The sequence below is a fragment of the Ranitomeya variabilis genome, chromosome 2 (genome assembly GCF_051348905.1).
Source record: "Ranitomeya variabilis isolate aRanVar5 chromosome 2, aRanVar5.hap1, whole genome shotgun sequence".
NCBI lineage: Eukaryota > Metazoa > Chordata > Amphibia > Anura > Dendrobatidae > Ranitomeya > Ranitomeya variabilis.
The window spans coordinates 487505513-487530659 of NC_135233.1; the positions used below are offsets into that span (position 1 = coordinate 487505513).

General features: G+C 39.1%; 1 protein-coding gene across 1 annotated transcript in view; it reads right to left on the reverse strand.

Moving 5' to 3' along the window:
* Nucleotides 1-6196: 6196 nt before the first annotated feature.
* The window catches only part of IGF2 (insulin like growth factor 2), a 39902-nt gene continuing 20951 nt past the window's right edge, over nt 6197-25147 (reverse strand). Inside the window, exons 2-4 of the mRNA XM_077287871.1 lie at nt 20833-20995; nt 9469-9635; nt 6197-8469 (exon numbers count right to left, since the gene is read on the reverse strand). Coding sequence (XP_077143986.1) covers nt 8239-8469; nt 9469-9635; nt 20833-20995 — 561 coding nt within the window. The 3' untranslated portion in view covers nt 6197-8238. The remainder of the gene's footprint in view (nt 8470-9468; nt 9636-20832; nt 20996-25147) is intronic.

A 25147-nucleotide genomic window follows, 5' to 3' on the forward strand; every position in this document is an offset into this window, starting at 1 on the left:
CAGTCACTGGCTTTACCGCTCTGGCGGAGAAAATTGCGCGGGAGCCCACGCCAATTTTTTCCGCCATTTAACCCTTTATTTTAGCAGCTACAGCGCTGAAATTTTGCACATACACACTACTAACATTAGTAGTGTGGAATATGCAAAAAAAAAGGGGATATGAGATGGTTTACTATATGTAAACCATGTCTCATATCCTGTCGGGTTTGTGCAGGAGAAATGAAAAGCCGGCAATTGAATTAGCGGCTGTTCACAGATATCGCGCTGAATGAAATCTAAATACAGAATATATATATATGTGTCTCAATGACATATATATATATATATATACTGTATATATGTTTTAATGAACATTTGAGCACATAAATCCATTAGATGTCGGTTTTGCAAGCCTGCGAGAAAATATCGCAGTACGGATGCCATACGGATTACATACGGAGGATGCCATGCGCAAAATACGCTGACACACCCTGCCTACGGATCACTATTTTGGGAACATTTCACCGTATTTCGGCCGTATTACGGCCGTAAAATACGGACCGTATTGTCTTACGCCGAGTGTGACGCCGGCCTTAGATACAGATGCAGATACTGACCAAATACTGAACATGTGACTGTGGCCTAAGTCTAATTTCCCGCAATGAGCGTTTGGTGAGTTTTTGATGTTGCAGATTTTCTGCACGATTGTGAGCCCCATCGGGGACAGCGATGATAATGTGTGTAAATTGTAAAGTGCTGCGGAATATGTTAGCGCTATATAAAAATAAAGATTATTATTATTATTATCACCCATTAAATAAAATAGGTTACTTGCATTTTTTCAAAAGTATGCAGAGTAAAAAACTCACCAAAAGATCATTACGAGAACATAGCCTTAATTTTAGTGTCCTCGTCTATTTTTATGGATCAGATGCAGACAGTTTTTAAAAATATGTGGGTGCAAAAAAAATCTTTCAAAAAGGGATGTAAAACAGGTGCAAGACGGAGTAAAAATATGGCACGTCGGAGGAATATAGTCAATTTTTGATGCACAGATGTGTGAATGTAGTCTGGGGCTATGTGCACATGTTGAGTATTTGGTGAGATTTTTACCTCAGTATTTGTAAGACAAAATCAGGAGTGGTGATTAATCCAGACGTGTTTCTATTATACTTTTCCTCTGACTGTTCCACTCCTCGTTTGGGCTTACAAATTCTGAGGTAAAATACTGACCAAAAACAAAACATGTGAACATGACCTTACATGCTAATTAATTCTTTGGTCGGGAAGAAGTATCTGGCAAAGAAAAATAAAAAAAAACAGACAATGTAATTTTCTCATAATGTGGTAAATTTGCTTTATTGATATGATATTACAAACAAAAGGTACAATAGGTGCAGAATCTGGGCAGTTGTAAAGTTGCATATTATGCTGAGTGCACATAAAATTGGACAATCTATGACAAAGGTACCATAGCATTGCCAAAAAACAATCTATGAAAGTCAACAGTCCACTGGCAGCAAACAAAACAATATATCCTTCATATAGTGCAGAGGCCACTCATTGCAACCACACGGTGGTGGCTGTTCCAGTTCTATGGAAGCCTCTAAAATTGGTGATGAAAACTGCTGCACTTTGGCTCTGAAACATAAAGGCCTTGTGCATCAGTAATTGTTTTACTTGTTTTTTTATCCAATAAAGGCAGATAGTGTATGATACAATACTGTGAAAATGTTCAGAATGATTTACCAGAATGCAAAAACAAACACTCAATAAACATAAATTGACAGAGATACGGTTCTTCTGTGAATGAATTATATGAAAGTCCATTAACTGTCTTAATGTATAGGATATGATACAATATGGAGACATACGCTTTGTAATGAATGATGTGTCTTGAGAATTTTGAAGTTGCATTTTTCCATTCAACTTGCTATATCTGCTTGAAAATAAAACATGGTGGATCAAACAGATGCCGATAAAATATACATTTAACAGTCCCTGCAATAAGGCGCTGCCGCATAGTGTGAGCGACAGACTTCCCAACAGTGAATGCATATGAACTTGATATGAAACATCAAACCTGAAGAAAAGACATAATTTGCATTGCGTTTACATATTGAAACAGAAAAACAACACACAAAAAAGCCGAGTTTTTTTTAATGAAATGGCTCAGACCTGCTAACCACACTTTTTTGCTTTCGCTTGTTTGTGTTTGTTTCTTTTTTTTTTTTTTAGATATACCAGGTTTTGTGAAAGGCAGCGAGCAAAATGATTTTTGATGTATTTCTTGCTGAGATTTTTTTTTAATTTTATAATTTTTTTTTACTAATTTTTTGGTAAAAAGCATTTACAAAGTTCTAAAAACTAATAGTATAAAATATCATTAAAATGTTTCTTTCTTCTTTCTAATTCATGTTGCACACCTTAATTGAACTTCGATCGCCTTTGTTAAAACCACTCTGCCTCCTCAATAAATAATTCCGTTCATTTCTTTTCTTCCTCGTGTCCATCGTATTGCAATGTAATTTTTTTTACCTTTGCCTTTATTTATTTTTTTTATTATTATTATTTTTTATTTTTTTTTACAAAATGTATCATGGCTCAACATTGCAAGGAAATAATATTAATATCATATAAAAATGATTACACAGTAAAAATACCTAATTACATCCTCCCATCTCCATTTCTGGAGCCCTCTCTATAACCAAGCCCTATATCTCCTTCTTGATATGAAATAATATACAATTCAAGTAGTCTTCCCATTGTGTTTTATGGTACGGACAAGACAGGAAAACATAAAATAGCCAATAAAGTGGCATTGCCATCAAGTTTGGCTGGCCGGTTGACTGGATGTCATCAATGTTTAGCAGATTCCCCCCAAAAATTGCTAAATTATCCTTCTTGATCATCATTGTTGCTCTTATCAAAAGATGTCACATCAAGGGTCAATCTTTTTGACAACTTTATATATTGGTTTATGCCCGTTTGCAACTTTAGTAGAAATCTATGGTTTAATTTTTACTTAGTTTTACACTGAAGATATGAAACTCTAAAGTTTTCATCCTCGAAATCACAGGGATCTTGTATAAAACATATTGTTTAATAGATATAAAGACTGTAAAGTCTACCATTGTGTTTCGTAAGAGTTGCTAGATGGCATTTACAAAACGATTCCTTAAAGCACCACTCCGGCGCTCTTTTTTATTTCCTCCACAAGTAGTATCATTAATGTTTTCAGACCCTAGTCTTCTACTTACCAGCTGCTGTCTTCTGCTCTTCCCTGTGCCACTCTGGTCCCACTCCACCATATTGTGACCGCAACTTCTGACGGCCCGGAAGTCAAAGGTAAAGGCCACAAAGTCTCATTGTAAGTCAGTGTTCCCCAACTCTGGTACTCAAGAGCCACCAACATGTCATGCTTTCAGGATTTCCTTAGTATTGCACAGGTGATAATTGCATCACCTGCACGGGCAATAATTCCATCACCTGGGCAATACTAAGGAAATCCTGAAAACATGACATGTTGGTGGCTCTTGAGGACCTGAGTTGGGGAACACTGTTGTAAGTCTATGTATAAAGAGTTCTGGCCTCGTTCTAGGTCTTATAGACTTACATTAAGAAGTGACAACCAGTCCATCCAGCAAACACAAGGGCGATCTGGCAGGTCACATAGAGCAGAAGACGACAGAGCAGCACCGGGAACAGATGAAGACAGCGGCTGATAAGTAGAAGACTAGGGCAGGGAACTTACATTAGTGGTATCACATCAGTGGTGGAATAAAATAAAAAATGTTGGAGTGGTGCTTTAGTGTTGTCAGAAAGTTGTCACTGGAAATAAAACATTACTTTAGAAACTTAGCCAACCTGTTCAAGATCATTGATTTTTTTTCTTAAAGGAAGAGATCCCTGAAAGTGATTTTGTAGCAAATATTATGGGTCCTTCTCATTGTAACACATTGTTTTTTCACCACTTTAAGACAATATATAAGTAAGCACATTATGACCTACGCCTGGAGTGGGGATCAATGCTCCTTATGAATCACATCACCCGCCTTTGCCTATATAGCCATGGAGTAATTACTTTCAAGCCATTACACCATCTCACTGCTCCATTTTTTTTATCAGGCTGTGCAAGCATTCTGGTAGTTTAAGCTAGCAATAAAAATAAATCTGATCAAATAAAATTATCTGTATATGTTGCTTTATCCAAATTTATCAATCTCGCTTTTGTATCAATGATCCAGATAGGTTTCGGTAACTACTCCAGGTTGGCATTAAAGGTCGTGTGTCATCAAAAAATGACCAATTATTTAAATAGATTTTTTTTTTAAATGCATACTTCCTGAAAAGACAGGAAGTACGATCCTAAAATAACCCCAGTGGCCAGTGTGGAAATTGCAAGATTACTAATTTTGATTTCTTTATCTTTATTATAAAAATTGTGATATGAAATTATTAGCATTGGCAAAATTAAATAAAAAAAAATACATGTAACACAAAAATCTGATTTAAGCAAATTGTCATTTTCTGATGACCCATTTTCTTTAGGAACACTTGAATGGCATTCTATCTTCTGAAATTGCTAAGTATTATCACCTAGTTGACTTTTTTATTAGTAAAGACTACGGTGCAGGTAAACTCCTTAATACAGATGTATTCATCACACATTGCCGTAAAACTCAGCTCACAATCCCATCAAACAATCTATACTCCATAATGTCTTGGTAGAATTCTTAAGGATCAATGCTAAAATGAGTATAAAGTGTGTAGTGCAATCAGCAATGCAGTGCTATAAACTGAATAAACAGAATTCTTGATTTTTTTTATTTTATAGGCAAGTGCTTAGCGGATAAGTGAATGACGTGAAAAAATCCAATAAAAAGAGATAATTCCATTAATTAATAGAGCATACAATTTAAAAATTCAAATCGATCCATTTGCAAATTAGGTGATGGAGCTTTTAATATAAGATTTAGTAGCTTTCTATATAACTAATTAAAGGGGTTGTCCAAGACTTGAAAAATGGTCTGTTTTTTGGCCTCAAAACAAACCCAATAAAGGATATATCTGGTATTGCAGCCCAGTCCCAACCCATTGAATGGTACAAACTGCAATACGGAACACAGCTTTAGACAACAGTGGAAATGTTCCAGAAAAAAACACTAATTTATCTAATATTTTACAGCTATTTCAGAAAATTGTATGTTTTACTTATTCATGTTTGATTTAAAGGAAATCTGTCACCAAGTTTTTGCTACTCATCAGAGACCTTGATTCCGGCAATGTGTCACTTACCAAGCTGCTTGCTGTAATTTTTATAAAATCACAGGTTTTTTTTTCAACAGGAAATTATCACTAGAAAACTAGTAAACCTGCTGCTAGGTGTTCTAACCCCACACTCAGCACAGATTGGCAGCCTTAGGCCGGTTTCACACGTCAGTGGCTCCGGTACGTGAGGTGACAGTTTCCTCACGTACCGGAGACACTGACACACGTAGACCCATAAAAATCAATGCATCTGTTCAGATGTCATTGATTTTTTGCGGACTGTGTCTCCGTGTGCCAAACACGGAGACATGTCAGTGTTCGTGGGAGCGCACGTATTACACGGACCCATTAAAGTCAATGGGTCCGTGTAAAACATGGACCTCACACGGACGTTCTCCGTCTGGGGTCCGTGTGCGTGCCGGAGACAGCGCTACAGTAAGCGCTGTCCCCCCCACATGGTGCTGAAGCCGCAATTCATATGTTCCCTGCAGCAGCGTTTGCTGCAGAGAAAATATGAATAATAGTGTTTAAAATAAAGGTCTATGTGTCCGCCGCCCCCCCACCCCCTGTGCGCCCCCCCATTCCCTGTGCGCCCCCCCGCTGTTCAGAAAATACACTCCCACGTTGGCTGTCACTCCTTCCTCTCTGCCCCGCGCCTCCTACTGTATGCGGTCACGTGGGGCCGCTCATTTACAATCATGAATAGTCGGCTCCGCCCCTATGGGAGGTGGAGCCACATATTCATGACTGTAAATGATCGGCCCCACGTGACCGCATACACTAGAAGCCGCGGCCAGACCAGGAAGCAGCGAGGGAGGCGGGTAAGTATTTTCTGAACAGCGGGGGGGGGGGCGCACAGGGGGTGGGGGGGCGGCAGACACATAGATCTTTATTTTAAACACTATTATTCATATTTTCTCTGCAGCAAACGCTGCTGCAGGGAACATATGAATCGCGGCTTCAGCACGATGCAGGGTACCACACGCGTGGGTACCACACGCTCCGTGTGGTACCCACTCGCCATACGGGCGGCACACGTGTGCCGCACGTATGGCCTACGTGAGTTCCCAGGCACACGGACACGGATAACTCCGGTACCGATTTATTCCGGTACCGGAATTATCTGGACGTGTGGGACAGCCTTTACACTGATCATAGGCAGAAAGCTGCTGATCAGTGGTGTAGGAGGGGTTATGCAGAGCTCAGCATTCAGAGAACTGGGAGATCTTCAGCAAACGGTGATTTTATCAAAACTGCAGCATGTAGCCCAGTAATTGATACATCGCTGGAATTAGGGTTTCTCCCCTTACATCAAGCAGTAGCAAAAACCTGGTGACAGATTCCCTTTAATTACAGAATTGTGACCACATTTTTTTTTTTTTCACTTGAACTGTTTGGTCTGCTCAGTTTTTGATGGAACCTGCATTATTCTTTCCTGGCTAAATGGGAATTTGGTTGGTTTAATTTAAGAATAACATATTGTAAGGAGGGTGATTTTGTCATACAAAAAAGTCTAAAATATTCAATGCTGTATGTATTCTAACCTAAATTTAAAGTCCATATGGTTATTTTAATAGGTTGAGGAGCAGAATCAACAGACTATACTATGTACTATAGAGAACAGATCCGCGTGGGTGTGACTAACTGAAAATATAATGACATATTGTAATTCCCTTTTCCTTAGGTCTGGGATTAGACCACACAACATCATTTCATACTGTCGTAATTGCAGATGAATGGCTTCATTTAAAGTAACACTACACAATTCCGAGGAGGGAAAAATATACTTTTCTTAAAACGAAAAGCATTTATTTTTTTCAAGTTCAATAACTCATCTATTACGTTCAATCTATGGCAAGGATTCATTCGTCTATGAATGTTTTCCGTATTATATATTTAGCCGTATAGGCTAAATCTGAAATTTCAATCCAGCTCTTCCCCTCATTTTAACTTTAGCACCAAAAGGACATCATATTTAAAATATCATGCCCCCTTCTTCATTGCTTTACAAAAAAAAAATCCCATAAAAATAGTGCTCGACTTTTTTTACCTTTTTGCAAAAAAAAAGTAATAGAATATATAGATATATTATACATATATAAAATCATTGTAATCTGTGGCATATGTGCAAAGCAGACAGCGCTCCAACTCAAACTAAAAAAAAATATATAGCCTTCTGCCTACTTCTTCTTCGTTCTTTCTTAGTTTTCAATGATTAAAAGGTGCAAATACATTTGGAATCTTGCGCTCGACCCCTAAGATACCGAAGACTGCGACACACCACCATGTATAATGCTGCAAAGCTTGGTGACACATAGGAGTCAAGTAAAAGAAAAACCCCAAAAGCCTTGCATGCCCTTGGAATCTCAGGCATAAAAAAGGTGCAAAAAAAAAATTTGGACACTGACAATAAATGCTACAGAAAAATAAAGAAAACAATAAGTAGCATAGAAACCAGGCATAAGAAATGGAAGACAAATTTCCCTTCTGCACTGATTTTGCCCTTTCCACCCTAAGGTAATTATTGGGATGGATTTTTTTTTTACAATACTTCCATTGGTAGAAAATTTTTGTTTCTTTCCTTCTTGGCACGTTCAGGACTTGATGTGCCACAACAAAGACAAGTTTTTTGCATATTTCTGTGCGTGTATAGACAACTGCTTTTGCGTCTTTGCATAAAAGTTCACATACACACACGTAAGGTTCTATTTTGAAATGCAGTAAAACAAAAACAAAAAAAACATAGAAAAGGACATAAAAAAAACCACAGAAAAACTTCCCACCAAAAACAATGTTGTTCCTGCTTTGGCGTCTCTCATTTTGCTCATTTTTGTCTCTTCTGTGAGGTGTCACACATGGAGTTTTTAGGCTTCACTTCTGTCATTGAGCTTGTTCTCCCTCCCTTTCTGAGATATCAGAAGAAAAACAATCAAATTCTAGGAACAGAAAATGAAGGCAGTGGAATGTTCTTTAGTAGTGATTTCCAGCTCAATCGTGGGATGGATCTGAGTCTTGATGAATGAGATAAGGCTGCTTCTCAGGTAACGTTGTTAGTGGTCGATGTTCTAAAAGCTGTTGAGATTCTACAATTTGCTGCACCCGCCACCTGTATTGGCGAGCACGAACAATGGCAGGAACCCCTCTTCGTAGACGTTGCGTGGATTTTCTTTGCCAAATATCATACTTAGAGTACTTGTGAGAATGCTTGTGATAGATGTCCTATAAGATATAAGAGATACAATTCTTATTAGTTTCAAATGCTGTAGACTTACATTTTACAAACATAAAACACATAAGAAATGTGAAAAATGTGAAGGTCGAAAAGTGAAAGACAAATTCTTCAATACAAATTGAATTATTTATTGCATGAAGTTCTCCCGTTTTTATGTTCCTGACTTCATCAGCACTAACAGCTAGTCAAAAACTAACACACATCATTTGGGGTTTTTGTTTTTTTTTAAAGTTACTTTTCTGTTTTTGGCTCATGGCAAATTTTTCAAAATGGAGCATGTGGTTTATGAAGTCAAAAATTATCTTTATTTTGCCTACTGTTACCCTTTTTTGTCACTTTTTAGTGTATATTTTCCCAAATGGCACATGTATTGGGCAAAAACACCTGGCGCACATAAAATCACTTCAAAGAATTGACTAGAGAGCATATGCGACAAATTTTGCAACCTTTCAAAAAGTTGCAAGTGATTACTCAGGCAAAAAAACATCTGGAAAACCTGAACTTTGCCCAACAAAAGTGGACATAGAAAAAAACCTGGCAAATTCAAATACAGTAAACTTTTATATTATGCAAATTAAAAGAAGAATTAGTAGAAAAATACGCTAAAAGTATCAAAATCTTGACCAAAAAAGGTGCAGAATTTTAGCTTTGACTAAAAATGTGCCTTCCCCTCTCGCTTCTTCTGAGCCATTCTAATTCGGGGTCCTAATATGTGGGAACTTTAATTTTCATGAATGCTAACTCCCCAAAGAACTGTGGTCTCCCTCTAGCTACAGGTCTTCAGGATTCCCCTAAAGCGAAAATGGTCGGTCCATCCTTGCATCCTTCAGTAGACACTCTAATGGTTAAAAGGCTTTCAGCCAAGCTGACTGAACCCTCATCGTAAGCACAATCTCACGGTCAAGTCTCGATTTTACTGTTCACTTTTACTCAGCAGATTCTTGATCAGATTAAGATTACAGAAAACCTAATACCTTCACACTCACCTTGTTCAGGGATGGCATCGCTGTGGCAGGTGCAGTGGATAGATCTCTCTCGTTTTTCACGGGCTTCGCACAGTATGTCTCCAGTAAATCTAGGTCACAACTTCGGAAGCAGCATTCCTCAACAATTCCTCTGTTAGGCCTGCGATTGGAGCGGCCGGGATTCTTTTCTAGAAGACAAAAAAGCGTAGTTTATTAACATTAAGTAAAACCTTTCTGACAGCAACATAAATAAAAATAGTACACTAATGTTTTAGTCCAATAATAAGCCTTAAAAACAAATACAATTACTGTTATTAGTGACACAACATTCACAGTGTGATAATGTATATGTGCAGTGCACGATATAACTAAGGTTGACCTAGTAGTATCCAGAAGTCAACATTCCCTTGTCTTTAGAACCTTAATAGGGTTATCTGGTACTTTAGTATTGATGGCTTATCCTTAGGATAGGTCATCAATGCTAGACCAGTGTTGGTGAGACACCCCCACTCTTGCCGATCAACTCTTCACGGTGCCGGTGGCGGCTGGATCTAATCAGTTGCAGAGTTGCACAGCTCCGTCAACTGCATAACTGCATGGAATGGGTATGGTACATCTTCCCTATTCAAATTAATAGGGGGATCAGAAGTATCACACTACAGCCACTATGCCGTTAACGGAGCTGTACTTCCATCCACCACTGGCACCAGGAACAGTGGACTGATGGTTGGCTGACTCCTGTTTTCAGGTCACTCAAGTTTCAGTGACCTGTCAGACAGAGACAGAAGGAAGACAGGGGGAGGGGAATAGGGAGAAATTCTGGATAGATGTAAGTGCAGCGCCCGCCCACTGCACTTACAGCTATTAGCATACAATTTCACCTATGGATTTCTTTAAAACAACAAAACAGACTTCTACAAGCAAGGTAAGGATTTAATCAGCATTAGTTAAAACTTCTTTATATACATGCCATTAGTTTGGGGTATAAAACAGGTTCCAATTAAGTAAATAGGAGATAAGGTGCAGGACAAAGCAACATCAATTAAACAATATGTGGGTCTGCTGTGTTCCACCATGTAGATTATTGTTATCTGGCAACCATCGGAGCAGATGGCACCTGATTGACTGTAGTTTTACATCCCAACTGATCTGTTATTGAAGACATGTCCTAACGGTAGGTCATTGTAAGTCCTTTAAAAACACAGTTAATATCTTAACTCCAGCTCTGCTTGTCATAATCGTGATTTGCTAAAAAAAAACACATAAGTAATTTGCACTGGCCATAGATCTACTGTCTCCAATTTTTCCTATAAAACAAGATATCAAATGATGATATTATATCTGGTCTATATATTCCCCAATGTTTATTGGCAAGGAGAAGAGGGTTCTCTTTCAATGACACCACAATATGGCAAACACACAGAAGGTTTTAAATAGTGAGAGACTACTATAAGTATCATCTGTAGAAAACACTTTTCTGACGCAATGGAGAAAATTTTGGTAAGTCAGGTAACTCTTCTTTTACTCTATTGTTTGTATAAACTGAATAGTTCTTCAGTTCTGTGATCTTGATTTCACAGTCTGGACGGCTCTTGCCTCTTGGATCATATCCATTCTTATAGGGACAAGATTCCTGTAATCGCAGACACCAGCAGTTTCTGATCTCAGGCCAATTGGCCAGAATCCTTTTTCTTTTGCTATTTTTTGTGCTATAACAATATTCAAATAAGACCCAAAAATTGAAATCTCAAAAAAAAAATCTGAAAATTTTAATAGTGCCACAACCGTATGTTCATAACACACCAATAAAGTGAACAATCCATGTGTAATCCACTAATCAAACGTTATGCAGATTTAGCTCCTTCTGGACATTTATCGTCGTATTCCTAAATGGCCTGAAGATGTCAGATAAATATTCATGTCCCTCAGCTCAAATACCAGCAGAGTAAGCCATGTAAACAAGAGTCTTGGATTTCACTCTTGGATAGGGGGTGTCACGCTAAGCTCGCTCAGCTCTTTTCCATTAATTCTGCTTCGGTATGTTAACCCTTCTATGGTGATTTAAGTGCTATACTACTGAGTTTTAGTTGGGTTATCATAAGAAATTATGTATAAAAAAATAAACATGGCGCGAAGATGATTAGTTTCATCATAAACATCACATTAAGATTGACTGAAACTGGACAGACACAGTAGACAAAAATCGGACACATCTACCGATTTCAGAGGTATTGATTGACAATCGTATGTGAAGGGAGACTTCTTGTCTTTACTGACAAATGTCAAGATAAAATAAGATCAGTCATGTTGGATTTCAACATACCCGATCCTTTGTAAATGAGGTCTGAAGGTGAGCATATCTCTTATGGGTATGGTCAGCTTCAACATCGCTGTGATAATCTTACATAAGCAAGCTCTCTTCAGTAGCCAAAACATCCAGAGCAATCCAAACCAAATTAACCTTTTCAATGCTTCATGGTGAACAAAAAACTAAGAGGAGCCATGGAATGTATCATTTGGGCAGTATTTGTTGTCTCCTCACAATCTCCAATGAGATCTCCAAAGTCTGTAGAAGAAAGTGCACGCTCTTTTGGCAAAAGTTTGCTACAATTGTCAAGTGGGAAAGTCCAATGGAGATTTCTACATGGGAAATGAGAAGCAAAGGAAGTATGACTAGAATAAACCAATCATAGTGTCTTCACTTGACTTGTACAGGTCATATACAGAATAAACTTAATAAACTAAACAATTTATACAATGGATATCCTGTTTCATAAAAAAACACTTTACTGTCTACCTTCCAGCACATTATTCATCCTGACATATTTATGAAATGTTAGCCTGAAGAGATACTTGGTATCACATCTCTTAGTCATTACTTACTGCACTAAAAGCATATCTGAAGCTATGTTTATTTCACCTAATGAAACCTGATTAAAATTCAATGGCGCCATTGGTGTCCATTGTGCAATGCATCTGGCATTGTGTTGTAAACGGAGCATAACACAAATGTGAACAGAGCTTCAGTGACACAATGTTCAGTCTCCATTGTATGTTTGTTTTGTGACTGGGAAACTTTCTTTCCCTCCAATACAGAGGCCTGGGTGCAAAAGTATGCCCAATAAAACACCTCCAGAAATGTGTTAGTATTGGAGTAATAAGAGGAGCTATACCAAGCTCGGACTGGCGCACAGGAGAAAAGGTGAAACTCCCGGTGGGCCTCACGCTCCCTTATTGTTTTGCACAGTAAACATAATACACCAATTACAGATAAAAGAAGCATCTCGTCATTCATTTATCAACTACCCAGTATATTATTTGTGCAAATTAGTGAACAAGGGTCAAGTATTATGGGGTGTAACTGAACTGTGGGCTCCCAGAGTCAGCGTCACGGATAGGTCCTTAGCTCTCCAGTTCAACACTAAGCCATATGACGAAGTTTCAAAAATCGGTCTTCTCGAAGGGTGGTGCTCTCAAACAAAAGATCCAGTATCCACAGAATTGATGTTATTCATAAATGTTCTAATTCAGCAGCTTTCTCAAAGAAGTGGTCTTTTAGAGAGGTTTCACTGTCTAGATACATCTGTTAAGTAGTATTATTTCTACAAAGGTCAGCTTTAGCTTCTTGGAAGGTCCGCTCAGTGATGACGACAACTTGAGCTCAGTTTTACTATGGCAGATATTACAAGGATATAAACATCAACAAAAACCCAAGTGAATCTTTTTTGGATTCTCGAATACTTTGAACACTGAGAGGATTTGGGTTGTCCTTGTGAAATTCTGCCATATTAATTGATGAGCATTCATAAACAAACTGTACTTTCCTGTGGAGCACTAAAAGTTATTGGACTCAAAATGTGCTGGCAATATATGTGTAGGCTTGATATGTTGATATACTGATGTGTTGATTCAGCCTGTACCCTACAGATGTTTCGTGTCATTACACATAGCAGAAAGAATCCATGTTCATGTGGTTCCCTGTTTACTTCGCCAAAGTTGCTTCAAAAGATCTCCAACTTCTAAATAGTCAGTGGAACTAAAGCTGTTGGGTTTGTACGATCTTGTGATGTGGCCACTTACCAAATCACTATGTTTGATCAAGAGAGTTATTTATACGTGCAGATTTTTATAGCATATTTCAATGCGTTAATTATGTATCTATTTGTTCTAAAAATCATTTTCCCTCTATAATTACAAACTACCAAAGGAAAGGCTAGCATAATATATAATTAGCACAAAAAGTGAATGCATTGTTTTGGAAAAACTGTCCATCTTGTATTTGCTTGGTCTGTTGCTGTCTTTTCTGGTATAAATGGTATAAATAGGATGTAGGACACAGGGCAGACATTTTTTCCAGAATTTAAAGCAATAAAACAGTTATACCAGACCAGACATTGGCATTATCAGCATTTTTATGTGTAATTAATATTTGATGTTCTAACCAAACAGAATTATTGTTGGGTATAAAGGATGGTGGGCACTTTGGGTGCTGACGTATGGTGCTCTGTGTAACATGCCATGCAAAAATAAGATGGCACCATATTTTTTCATGGATTCTATATGTATCTATGAGAAAAACTTGCTTCCATATCAAATCAGCAGCATGAAGAGGAACGGTAAGCAAGCTGTGGGCATGGTATTACACTTCTTTATTGCCTTAATGTAGATTAAAGGGGTTATCTGGAACAATTTTTTTATAAGTCTAAGTATTAAGAGGCAGGTACTTGCTACCTACTGGCCTCTTCTGCCCGATGCCGTTTCACGTCAACAAAACAGCAGCTTCTCTTCCGCTCTGCTCTATTGAAGGACCCTTATGCCAGTGTCATGCTGATTGTTGGATTCCTGCTGCCTAACTGCGGGGAGCTGGCTATCAACCAGCATGATGTCGGCAGTCATGCCTCGTCAACAGAGCAACACCTTCTCTTCCACTCTGCTCTATTGACTTGGCATGACTGCCGATGTTATGCTGATGGACAGCCGGCTCGCCATTGCTTAACTGTAGGGAACAAGCTGTCAATAAGCATGACGTTGGAAGTCACGCCCTGTCGACAGAGCAGGCCGAAAGAAGAAGAGCTGCTCTGTTGATGTGGAGCAACTGAATCTTTAACAGGAGCAGTCAGTAACTGCTCTGTGTTGGTATTGGATAGAATAAGCAGGTAGTTAACAACTGTTAGTTTGTCGGTAGATAGTAAAAAAAAATAGTGTTGGAAAGAACCTTTAAGTTCGTTCCTCTATAGTGATGATTTAGAATAAATTTGAGATACAGGCTGGAGCCAATAAACATGTAGACAGCCCACCCTCCTCAGCGGATCATAGTCCTATGACAAACAGTAAAAAATACCTCGCAGCAATAATAACTTAACTTGACTGTAAAACATTATAATAACAGATATCAAGTGTACTTTGATAAGCAGCGTCTGGCAACATTGATGGCACCAGAGTTAATAGCTTCTTTTTTTTTAATAAAAAAAGGATGTAAAAACATTTCTTTGAATAGATTCTGTCTCCACAAACAAAAAACAACTCCCACTCTTTAAGACTGGCCATTCTACAAAGCCGATTGAGACATATGAGAACTACAATTACAGATCGGTATTGTGCAACTTTTTTTTACCTTATATTTAAAACTTGTCCCTACTTTCCAGTTACCATAATGGACATTTTTCAGCTCCTTTATGTTTCTCAATGAGAGCAGAAAGAAGTAACTCCAGACATGCTCATATTAATTGTCCGATATTAGTAATGTGCTGCAGGTTTTGAGATCTGCATAAAGATATGCATGTGATATCCAATGATATATATATGATGTGTGGGGTATACTCACCCTCCAGCTATTGATTGACAGCTCCTATGCACAGAAATGGGAGTACTAGGGTGGGGGTTAGCATGTATATAATGAAGACATCTGACTCAATTATGACCGCCATTTCGTCTTGCTACCCTCGCCATATATGCGAGGACATGTACATTTTAAAGAGTGACTAAATGTTTTTTTTAATGTAATTATTAGTCAGGCATTGCAGTTTTCACGGTTATTATTTGTTATAATATACTGTACTTCAATATCGTATTTAATTTCCTTCTCACCCGAATATTGTTCTTCAGTGATGTTTCATTGCAAGTTCATATTCCTTTAGAAGCTGCTTTTGACTGCTGATCCACAAAGATCAGTACACTATATTCCATTAGAGTATGGGATTTTCCCTGTCTGAGCCTTTCTGCGTCTCTCCCGGTCCCCTACCTTGTACTCAAATTATTTGAATATAGTGTACAGGTCTTTAATGAGCAGCAGTTGAAAGCAGCTTCTAAAGGAGCATAATCTGGGCATATAAAAATCATTGCAGCAAAGTGCTTAGGTGAATAGGAAGCAATATAGGATAATGAAGAATATTGAAGAAGAAAATCATTACTTTGCAATTTCTGGAGGATTATTAAATTAAAAAAAGTTTACTCTTTAAGGAGATGTATTAGGAAAAATGTCACTCATCTAATGAAAATTGATTACTATCAGAATCTCTCCAATGAAGACACGGCCTTTCCATATGTCCAATTAGGGAATAACAATGTCATAAAGTGGGTCCTCTGTGTGAATTAGAGCGGAGAGCTGCTAACAAAGAACCTTTCCCTTTCTGGGGAACTCGGCTATCTACGTTTCACATGGTCTGCCATTACACTGTATGGCTGCCATGTAATAGTGCTAGAAATATAAGGCCAGCTGCATATTCCCCATGCAATAATAAGTTATTGATGGCAGATCCTCTCTCACGACTTGTGTTTCAGGTGATTGACAGGCCATGGCTGTATTTCTGTTTTGTAGTTACAGTAGTAGCAGCCATAATAAGCGTGAGCTGTAATAACATCCATAATACCCATGTTATGTGTCCAGGACTGTAAATTAACTCGATCCCTTTGTAGTGTAAAGACAGCGATCACCAAAAGTGTACATAGGCACTTAGACCACCCTGCTACGTTTTTTTGGGTCACAGAAGAGCCCATTAGCCGGCAGGACATGATTGGCCTTTTGGGTCATACAGAATTCCTGCATTTTGTCTTTCTCTCTCACAACTTGTGTGCTGTAAATATGCTGGCAATTTCCTTTCAACATCCTTTCCTTGTCCCTCGCTTACCTCAAACACCCTCCCTCGCCTTTTTTTGCCAAATCAATCAAACTGCGTTAAAGGAGAATTTGAAGTAAACAATCTCCCTCCGCCTCCCCTCCATCTACTCTCCCAGAGGAATGCAGGAAGCAACAAAGAGGGTCTTTGTGGGACCAAACTCACTGAACCGCTGTCCCCCCCATTCTGCCTCCTGCCTGGATCTTCCTTTTCTCCTCTGCCAATTTTACCGAGAAGGACACATAGGCCAAGAATGTGCATCGTCAGCACAAGTTCCACAGAACAAACTCTTATCAGCTGTTCATAGAGAAGCATTTTCCCCCCTCATTGTGTATTGTACTATAGACAGCTGTCAAGGAAAAAAAGCAAATGACACTATGAAGCGTGACATCACAAGCCAAGACGATTACAAGATCTAAGCCAGACGCTCAGAACTAACAAACTTATATCTACAGTTTAAGATTTAATAAATATATCAATATTTTATAGATAAAGGTAAAGGAAAATTAGCTTGGTATTATGGCTGCCCATGTGCTACAAGGAAGAAACAGGTTCATCAGTAGAAGCTCCCTCTATACACCCATGCACAAATGGAGATAAGTTGTCTACATGAGTCAGCTCCAACGTTCCCATAAACCACCGTACCCAGGTATGGACTGGAGCTGAAATTCAATCCTAGCATTTGAAATCACACAGGCCCTTGATGTCCCCATCCCCAAGCACCAGATGGGATATATTACTGATATTACCTTGTGTGGAGGAAAGCAAGATTTACTACAAGACCAATATTTCTAATGATACCTCCGTCACAACTCTTAACAGTATGGGTGTCTTGAGAACACCGATTCTGTTAACAACGTTGCAGACAAGGTGGCTCACGACCAGACAGGCCCTTCTGACATTTGCCAGAATTGCCAGATGGCCAGTCCGGCCCTGGCCGTACCGCTTTGGTGCAATGATACCTGTGCCTGTCCTGCCTACTTGACAGGTGACCCCCATGCTCTGATGACCAGATTCAGAGATAACTCCAATCTTTTTACCTTCTAACCACTAGGATACCATGATCAATATTGACCTCAGCATCTAGTTGGTTAGACAGAAGACAAAGACTCAGTTTGCCACCACTTCAAGTGATCAGGAGGTCCAGATAGATCACCAAGGCAGCCGGAAGCCTTACAATGGCCTCCACGTCTGCTATGTTGGGATGACTTTCAAGCCCTCTTGAAGACAGGTGCTTGGGTGTGCAGAACATCATGGTGCTGAATGCTTCCATAGCTGGCCATACACATGACATAGATGTCAGTTGAATGTTGGTTCAGCATACATCTATCTCTCCTGACTCCTCCATACACATAAGAACTTGGCTTGGCTGATGTCATGGTTGTATCGTGCCACTGATCGGTCTATGTAAACGGACTATTAAATTATCAACAGAAAGGAGAACTGTAGAGGAAAGTGGTGGTGAAGTGATGATTCTTTTACAAGACGCGGCTCATAGGAGTGCCAATTAATAATTAGAATTGGATAATAATGATTAGAAGCTTTTCTTCCTTCTGTGTTATCTTCTAGTCTATCAGTTCTCCCCTGTGCTATCGTCCAAGGCTTCTTTTAGGCTATGTTCACACCTTGTTTTTTTGCAGCATTTTTTTTTTTCGCTGTTATTTTTATGTAAATTAAAAGCTGTTTTTTACAGTATCAGCAAAAGCGATGAGATTTCAGAAATCTCATGCACAAGATTGTTTTTTTTCCTGAATGAATTGGAAAACTGCTTTGTTTTTGAAGACTACAGCAAGTCAATTTTTTCTGCATTTTTGCACCATAGAAAGCAATGAGAAAGTGCAAAAATGCTGGAAAAAAATGCAACAATGCTTTTTGAGTGAGCACTTTATTAAACATGTACTGTAGACAAAGGACACATACAGGTCCTTCTCAAAAAATTAGCATATAGTGTTAAATTTCATTATTTACCATAATGTAATGATTACAATTAAACTTTCATATATTATAGATTCATTATCCAGCAACTGAAATTTGTCAGGTCTTTTATTGTTTTAATACTGATGATTTTGGCATACAACTCCTGATAACCCAAAAAACCTGTCTCAATAAATTAGCATATCAAGAAAAGGTTCTCTAAACGACCTATTACCCTAATCTTCTGAATCAACTAATTAACTCTAAACACATGCAAAAGATACCTGAGGCTTTTAAAAACTCCCTGCCTGGTTCATTACTCAAAACCCCCATCATGGGTAAGACTAGCGACCTGACAGATGTCAAGAAGGCCATCATTGACACCCTCAAGCAAGAGGGTAAGACCCAGAAAGAAATTTCTCAACAAATAGGCTGTTCCCAGAGTGCTGTACCAAGGCACCTCAATGGTAAGTCTGTTGGAAGGAAACAATGTGGCAGAAAACGCTGTACAACGAGAAGAGGTGACCGGACCCTGAGGAAGATTGTGGAGAAGGACCGATTCCAGACCTTGGGGAACCTGAGGAAGCAGTGGACTGAGTCTGGTGTGGAAACATCCAGAGCCACCGTGCACAGGCGTGTGCAGGAAATGGGCTACAGGTGCCGCATTCCCCAGGTAAAGCCACTTTTGAACCATAAACAGCGGCAGAAGCGCCTGACCTGGGCTACAGAGAAGCAGCACTGGACTGTTGCTAAGTGGTCCCAAGTACTTTTTTCTGATTAAAGCAAATTTTGCATGTCATTCGGAAATCCAGGTGCCAGAGTCTGGAGGAAGACTGGGGAGAAGGAAATGCCAAAATGCCTGAAGTCCAGTGTCAAGTACCCACAGTCAGTGATGGTGTGGGGTGCCATGTCAGCTGCTGGTGTTGGTCCACTGTGTTTCATCAAGGGCAGGGTCAATGCAGCTAGCTATCAGGAGATTTTGGAGCACTTCATGCTTCCATCGGCTGAAATGCTTTATGGAGATGAAGATTTCATTTTTCAGCACGACCTGGCACCTGCTCACAGTGCCAAAACCACTGGTAAATGGTTTACTGACCATGGTATTACTGTGCTCAATTGGCCTGCCAACTCTCCTGACCTGAACCCCATAGAGAATCTGTGGGATATTGTGAAGAGAAAGTTGAGAGACGCAAGACCCAACACTCTGGATGAGCTTAAGGCCGCTATTGAAGCATCCTGGGCCTCCATAACATCTCAGCAGTGTCACAGGCTGATTGCCTCCATGCCACGCCGCATTGAAGCAGTCATTTCTGCCAAAGGATTCCCGACCAAGTATTGAGTGCATAACAGAACATTATTATTTGATGGTTTTTTTGTTTGTTATTAAAAAACACTTTTATTTGATTGGACGGGTGAAATATGATAATTTATTGAGACAGGTTTTTTGGGTTATCAGGAGTTGTATGCCAAAATCATCAGTATTAAAACAATAAAAGACCTGACAAATTTCAGTTGGTGGATAATGAATCTATAATATATGAAAGTTTAATTGTAATCATTACATTATGGTAAATAATGAAATTTAACACTATATGCTAATTTTTTGAGAAGGACCTGTATAATCCACACCAAAAAAACGCAGCAAAAACATACAAAACAAAATAGCAGAAAAGCAGCAAATTCTACTTTTTGCAATCAGCTTCTTTACTGCCAAGAAATCAGGTTTTGCCTGCATAAAAAATGCAGCTAAAATGCAGCAATCCTTTTTGTTGAAAAAACTTATTAAACATGCACTGTAGACAAGTGACACATATAATCCACACCAAAAAATGCAGCAAAACACAAAAAAATAGCAAAAAAGCAGCAAACCCTACTTTTTGTAAGCAGCTTCTTTACTGCCAAGAAAGCAGGTTTTGCCTGCAAAAAAATGCAGCAAAAATGCAACATGTGAACAATGAGAAGGAAGGGGAACGTAAGATTTGTTTGTATATATTAGTGTCATTTTGGGCAGAAATAGTAAACTTTATAGATTAGTTCTTCTTAAAGTTGCAATAATCTGTGCCCTGTCTGGCATTTAATGTGTTAAGTGGTTTTTGAAGAAAAATATGGAAAGCCTTCCCCAGCAATGCGCTTGAGTATGTTTTTGATCTCCTCTGGCGACAACAGGCCTGCATCCCAATAGAGAGCAAAGCTCAGAAACACTACACTCGCTGCAGTTGTTGGGTGCTGACATTGCTCAGATGCTTAGGTCTCTTTATTCTAGGCGGCTGTAAATGTACGTATAATTTGAGTACAAACAAGTTCCCTCCAGGATGGTAACAATCATACATGAAAGCGAATAATATAAGTCACTTACCAAAGTAGAAGCCCCGATCTCCGCAAACAAACTGCAGCGTGTCCACCAACTCTCCACCGCAGAGCGTCTCGGCGCGGCTGAAGGCTCCCGATGATTCTGCTGTGTATGCTATGAAGGTGTAGAGGATGAATAGGGTATGCCGGGTGACTGGTATCCTTGGCAGCTAAACAAATGATGAAACAGGAGACGTTAGTGTCTGCAGATGAATCAGGTAATTAGCAAATAACATTTCCCAATAAGTCATTACAGTATAATTTGCTTTTATAAAAAAGGATAGAAAGTAAACTGTGCCATAACCTTCAATGCCAAGACTTGGATCCTGATGCCACATCAATCCCCACCCAATACTGATTGCTAAATTCACCCTTAAAAGGGACTGTCCGATTTCAAGTATCTGCAACCATAGAGTGTCAGACCAACAAAATAATGATCACAGCTTTTACTCACCCTCCCCAGGATCAGCGATGCCTCATTGATGCTGATAAGAGGAGTCAGTGAGGCATCACTGATGTCACTTCTACAGTTCGCACCACCACTGCTGAGTAAGACTGCCTAGTGCAGTTGAAACGCGTCGACTGGGTCATGTCGACCATGTAAATTTTTCTTTTTTATGCACTATATTTTCTTTTGAAAAAGAAAAGGAAAATCCAGTCCTGTTGAGCCGGACTCCAATTTTTTCTATATACCATTTTGGCACTAATAAGAATATTCAATTTACTAATAATCCCATAACCAAAACACTATATATACGTCATGTTTGAAAAAAAGTACAAAGTGCAAAAAAAAACCACATCAAAATTTACTTTGATAGAGTTGAGCTGCTATACAAGATACCACAATTTTTTTAAATTTATTTAATTTACTCCCTTATATAGCGCCATTAATTCCACAGCGCTTTACAGACATTATCATCGCTGTCCCCATTGGGGCTCACAATCTACATTCCCTATCAGTATGTCTTTGGAATGTGGGAAGAAACTGGAGAACCTGGCGGAAACCAACACAAACACAGGTTGAACATACAAACTCCTTGCAGATGTTGTCCTTGGTGGGATTTCAACCCAGGACCCCAGCGATGCAAAGAAACGATGACGAACACTGAGCTACCATGCTGCCCAAATGTGCTGAGATAACGTGGCAGCTTTCTGCCTATGCACAGTGTACACAGAAAACTGCCAATCAGTGATGTGGGCGGGGTTATACAGAGTTCAGCATTCAGAGAACTGCTAGATCTGCAGCAGATCAAATTGGGATTTCAGTACCATAGATGGCCCAATAAAACACGATTATGTATTTCCATATATACTTCCTATACAGTCTACCTTAGATAGTCCATGTGCACAAGGTATTAACAAAAGCGCTGGTTCAAGGTGACGGCCTTTCCTCCAGCATACAAATATGGCACCGGGAGATGATGACTCCACTGGAAACAATATGGCTGAACCCTTGGCTTCGTATTGTACAAGCAGTTATTTTTTTTATTCCAGTAATTTGCTAATTGTCATCTATAAAGTATAACAGTCATAAGTCATCAGCAATCCGGTCCATACGGAAACAGGAAACATTGCGGCTAAGTGCCGTCTCCTGTGTATAAGTTCCATTCTTCCTTGAATTATTGTATTGGCTTCATAAAGTGATCTGCAACCAGTTGCACGGAGAGATAAATTTAGCTCCGTCCATTTTACAATTCTATTAATACCCCCGGACAATGCGAATCTCCCCAAGTGCTTGAGCAAACATTTACATTGTAGTCAGACCGTAAATCTAGAGACGTCAACCTGCTAGTGGCTATTGTGATTCATTTCCATTCCCGTGTAACCTTCTGGAAGTCTTGTAAAGGGCCAAACGCACATGATCACATAAATACAGTTGTCCTCAAGATGTGGCTTCTACAGCCAAAGTATAAATGTATCTATAAATTACGCCTTATATAGGAGCTGTTCGGCGGTGGTCTATGCGCGGTGCTTAATGGGCCTCTGGATATAAAGAGAAAATAACACATAGGAATATACATGTGAAAAAAATTATGCTTTTGGGCAAAATAAAACAAACACAATTTATTGTTCCGTAATCGCTGATATTTGCCCCATGGCGTTTACACTTCTCACATGTAAGTGGCATCATTGTCTGGTCGACAGCTGTGCTCCAAATTTACAGATCCTAATAAGAGGAATAAATTCTCTCTGTCCACCAGCATCTCTATTGATACACATAGATTTAAGATTAGTGATGAGCGAGTGTGATCGTTACTCGAGATTTCCGAGCATGCTTGGGTGTTCTCCAAGTATTTTGGGCATGCTCGGAGATTATGTTTGAGTCCCCGCTGCTGCATGGTTTGCAGCTGCTAGACAGCCTGAATACATGTGAGGATTGCCTGTTTGTTAGGGAATCCCCACATGTATTCATGCTGTCAAGCAGCAGCAAATCATGCAGCTGCAGGGACTCAAACATAATCTACGAGCATGCCCAAGATACTCAGAGAACACCCAAGCATGCTTGGAAATCTCGAGTAACTAGCACACTCGCTCATCACTATTTAAGATCTCCGCTCAATAAAACACACTCGGAACCAACGGGCAGACTTAGAGCAGCCCACCTTAAAATTCGGCAAAATCCAAGTTGGCTATAGCCAAAGCAGAATGGCCCTATATACTGTAGACCCAAAAATGTGGCGAACATTGCCTGTCACGTAAACCCCTGGTGGGCACAAACAAAAGAGGGCCCCTGTGGCAAAATAGCATATGGACCCCTCTTTGTGTCATTGACAAAAGCTTCATATTGTGTTGGGGGGCCCCATTTTTCTCTTGGGGTTGAACCAATGGAATATCCACCCATGCTTTAGATTACAGTCGGGCGTATGTAAAAATTACAACGCTGCATAAGCAAAATGAATACGGTAATCCAAAATTGTATTTATAAATTTTAGAAAAACCAAATTGTTTCCCCAAATTAAGCTATCCTTGATTAATCACAAATGATTTTGCATAACAGAAAACATCATTGGGTAGGCTTTGTGAAAATATGCAGAATGGTCTCACGCACTAAGTAGTGAAACTTTATAGAGTGCTGTAAGGTTTCTACATTGTTAGGAGTTCAAATTAAAGAGTATGTGCCATTGGAAAATTAGCTATTGTATAAGTCAGGTTTTGCACTTATTTTTTTTTTTATGGCAATGTTTTTTTTCCATATCTGCATTAAAAATGAAAATTAGAACTTGTGCAATACTCACATTAGCCACTGGGGCTTTTTTAAAACTCTATCTTCTTGTTGTTTCAGGAAACAACATATGTACATAGACAAAATGACCAAAGAGGGACCGTATGTTTTGTAGTGAAGAACTAAATGAGAGTTAGGCATAAAACTCTGGTAGGTGCACATTTTTGACCCCTCTTTATGGATTCAATATTCTGGCTGCCTCTTTGATGAATTCTGAAGGAAGCTGAACAAGCAGTGCTCCTATATTTCATTCTGTAGGCCTGCATTTTTTTGGTCTATTTTTCAATAACTTCAACTGAAATTATTATTTTTTACCCTGTTTTAGAACCATCTGCTGAAAAGTGATGGAGTTATAATGTGAAAAATCTGTAAATATCCACATCAAAAATCAAAGGGCACTGTCCTGGAATTTATGTGACTATTCCAGGATTTTTAGACATGGCAGGCCGGTGACTCTTCACTAACATTGCACTTATATGTTAATTTGTAGTACACTGTAACATCTGATATTTGTTTTTCCTGCCATTGTAGTGCCAGCAAATAAAACCTAATTGCTAAATAGTTGCTAAAAATTTGTAAAATTGTTCCCATGGATGCAATGTTTGAAATAAAACTACTTTTTTGTACTTCTTAGTCTAAAAAATTGTGTTGAACACTGGAACAGGGACAGTTAAAGGGAACCTGTCACCTGAATTTGGCGGGACCAGTTTTGGGTCATATGGGCGGGGTTTTCGGGTGTTTGATTCACCCTTTCCTTATCTGCTGGCTGCATGCTGGCCGCAATATTGGATTGAAGTTCATTCTCTGTCCTCCGGAGTACACGCCTGCACAAGGCAATTGCCTTGCGCTGGCGTGTACTCTGGAGGACAGAGAATGAACTTCAATCCAATATTGCAGCCAGCATGCAGCCAGCGGGTAAGGAAAGGGTGAATCAAACACCCGGAAACCCCGCCCATATGACCCAAAACTGGTCCCGCCAAATTCAGGTGACAGGTTCCCTTTAAGAATTTAGCATAATTGATTAAAAGGGTTGTTTAGTTGAGAAAATCTATTAAGGATTTCCAGGTTTATAGGTAAATCGGAGCCAAATAAGAGACTG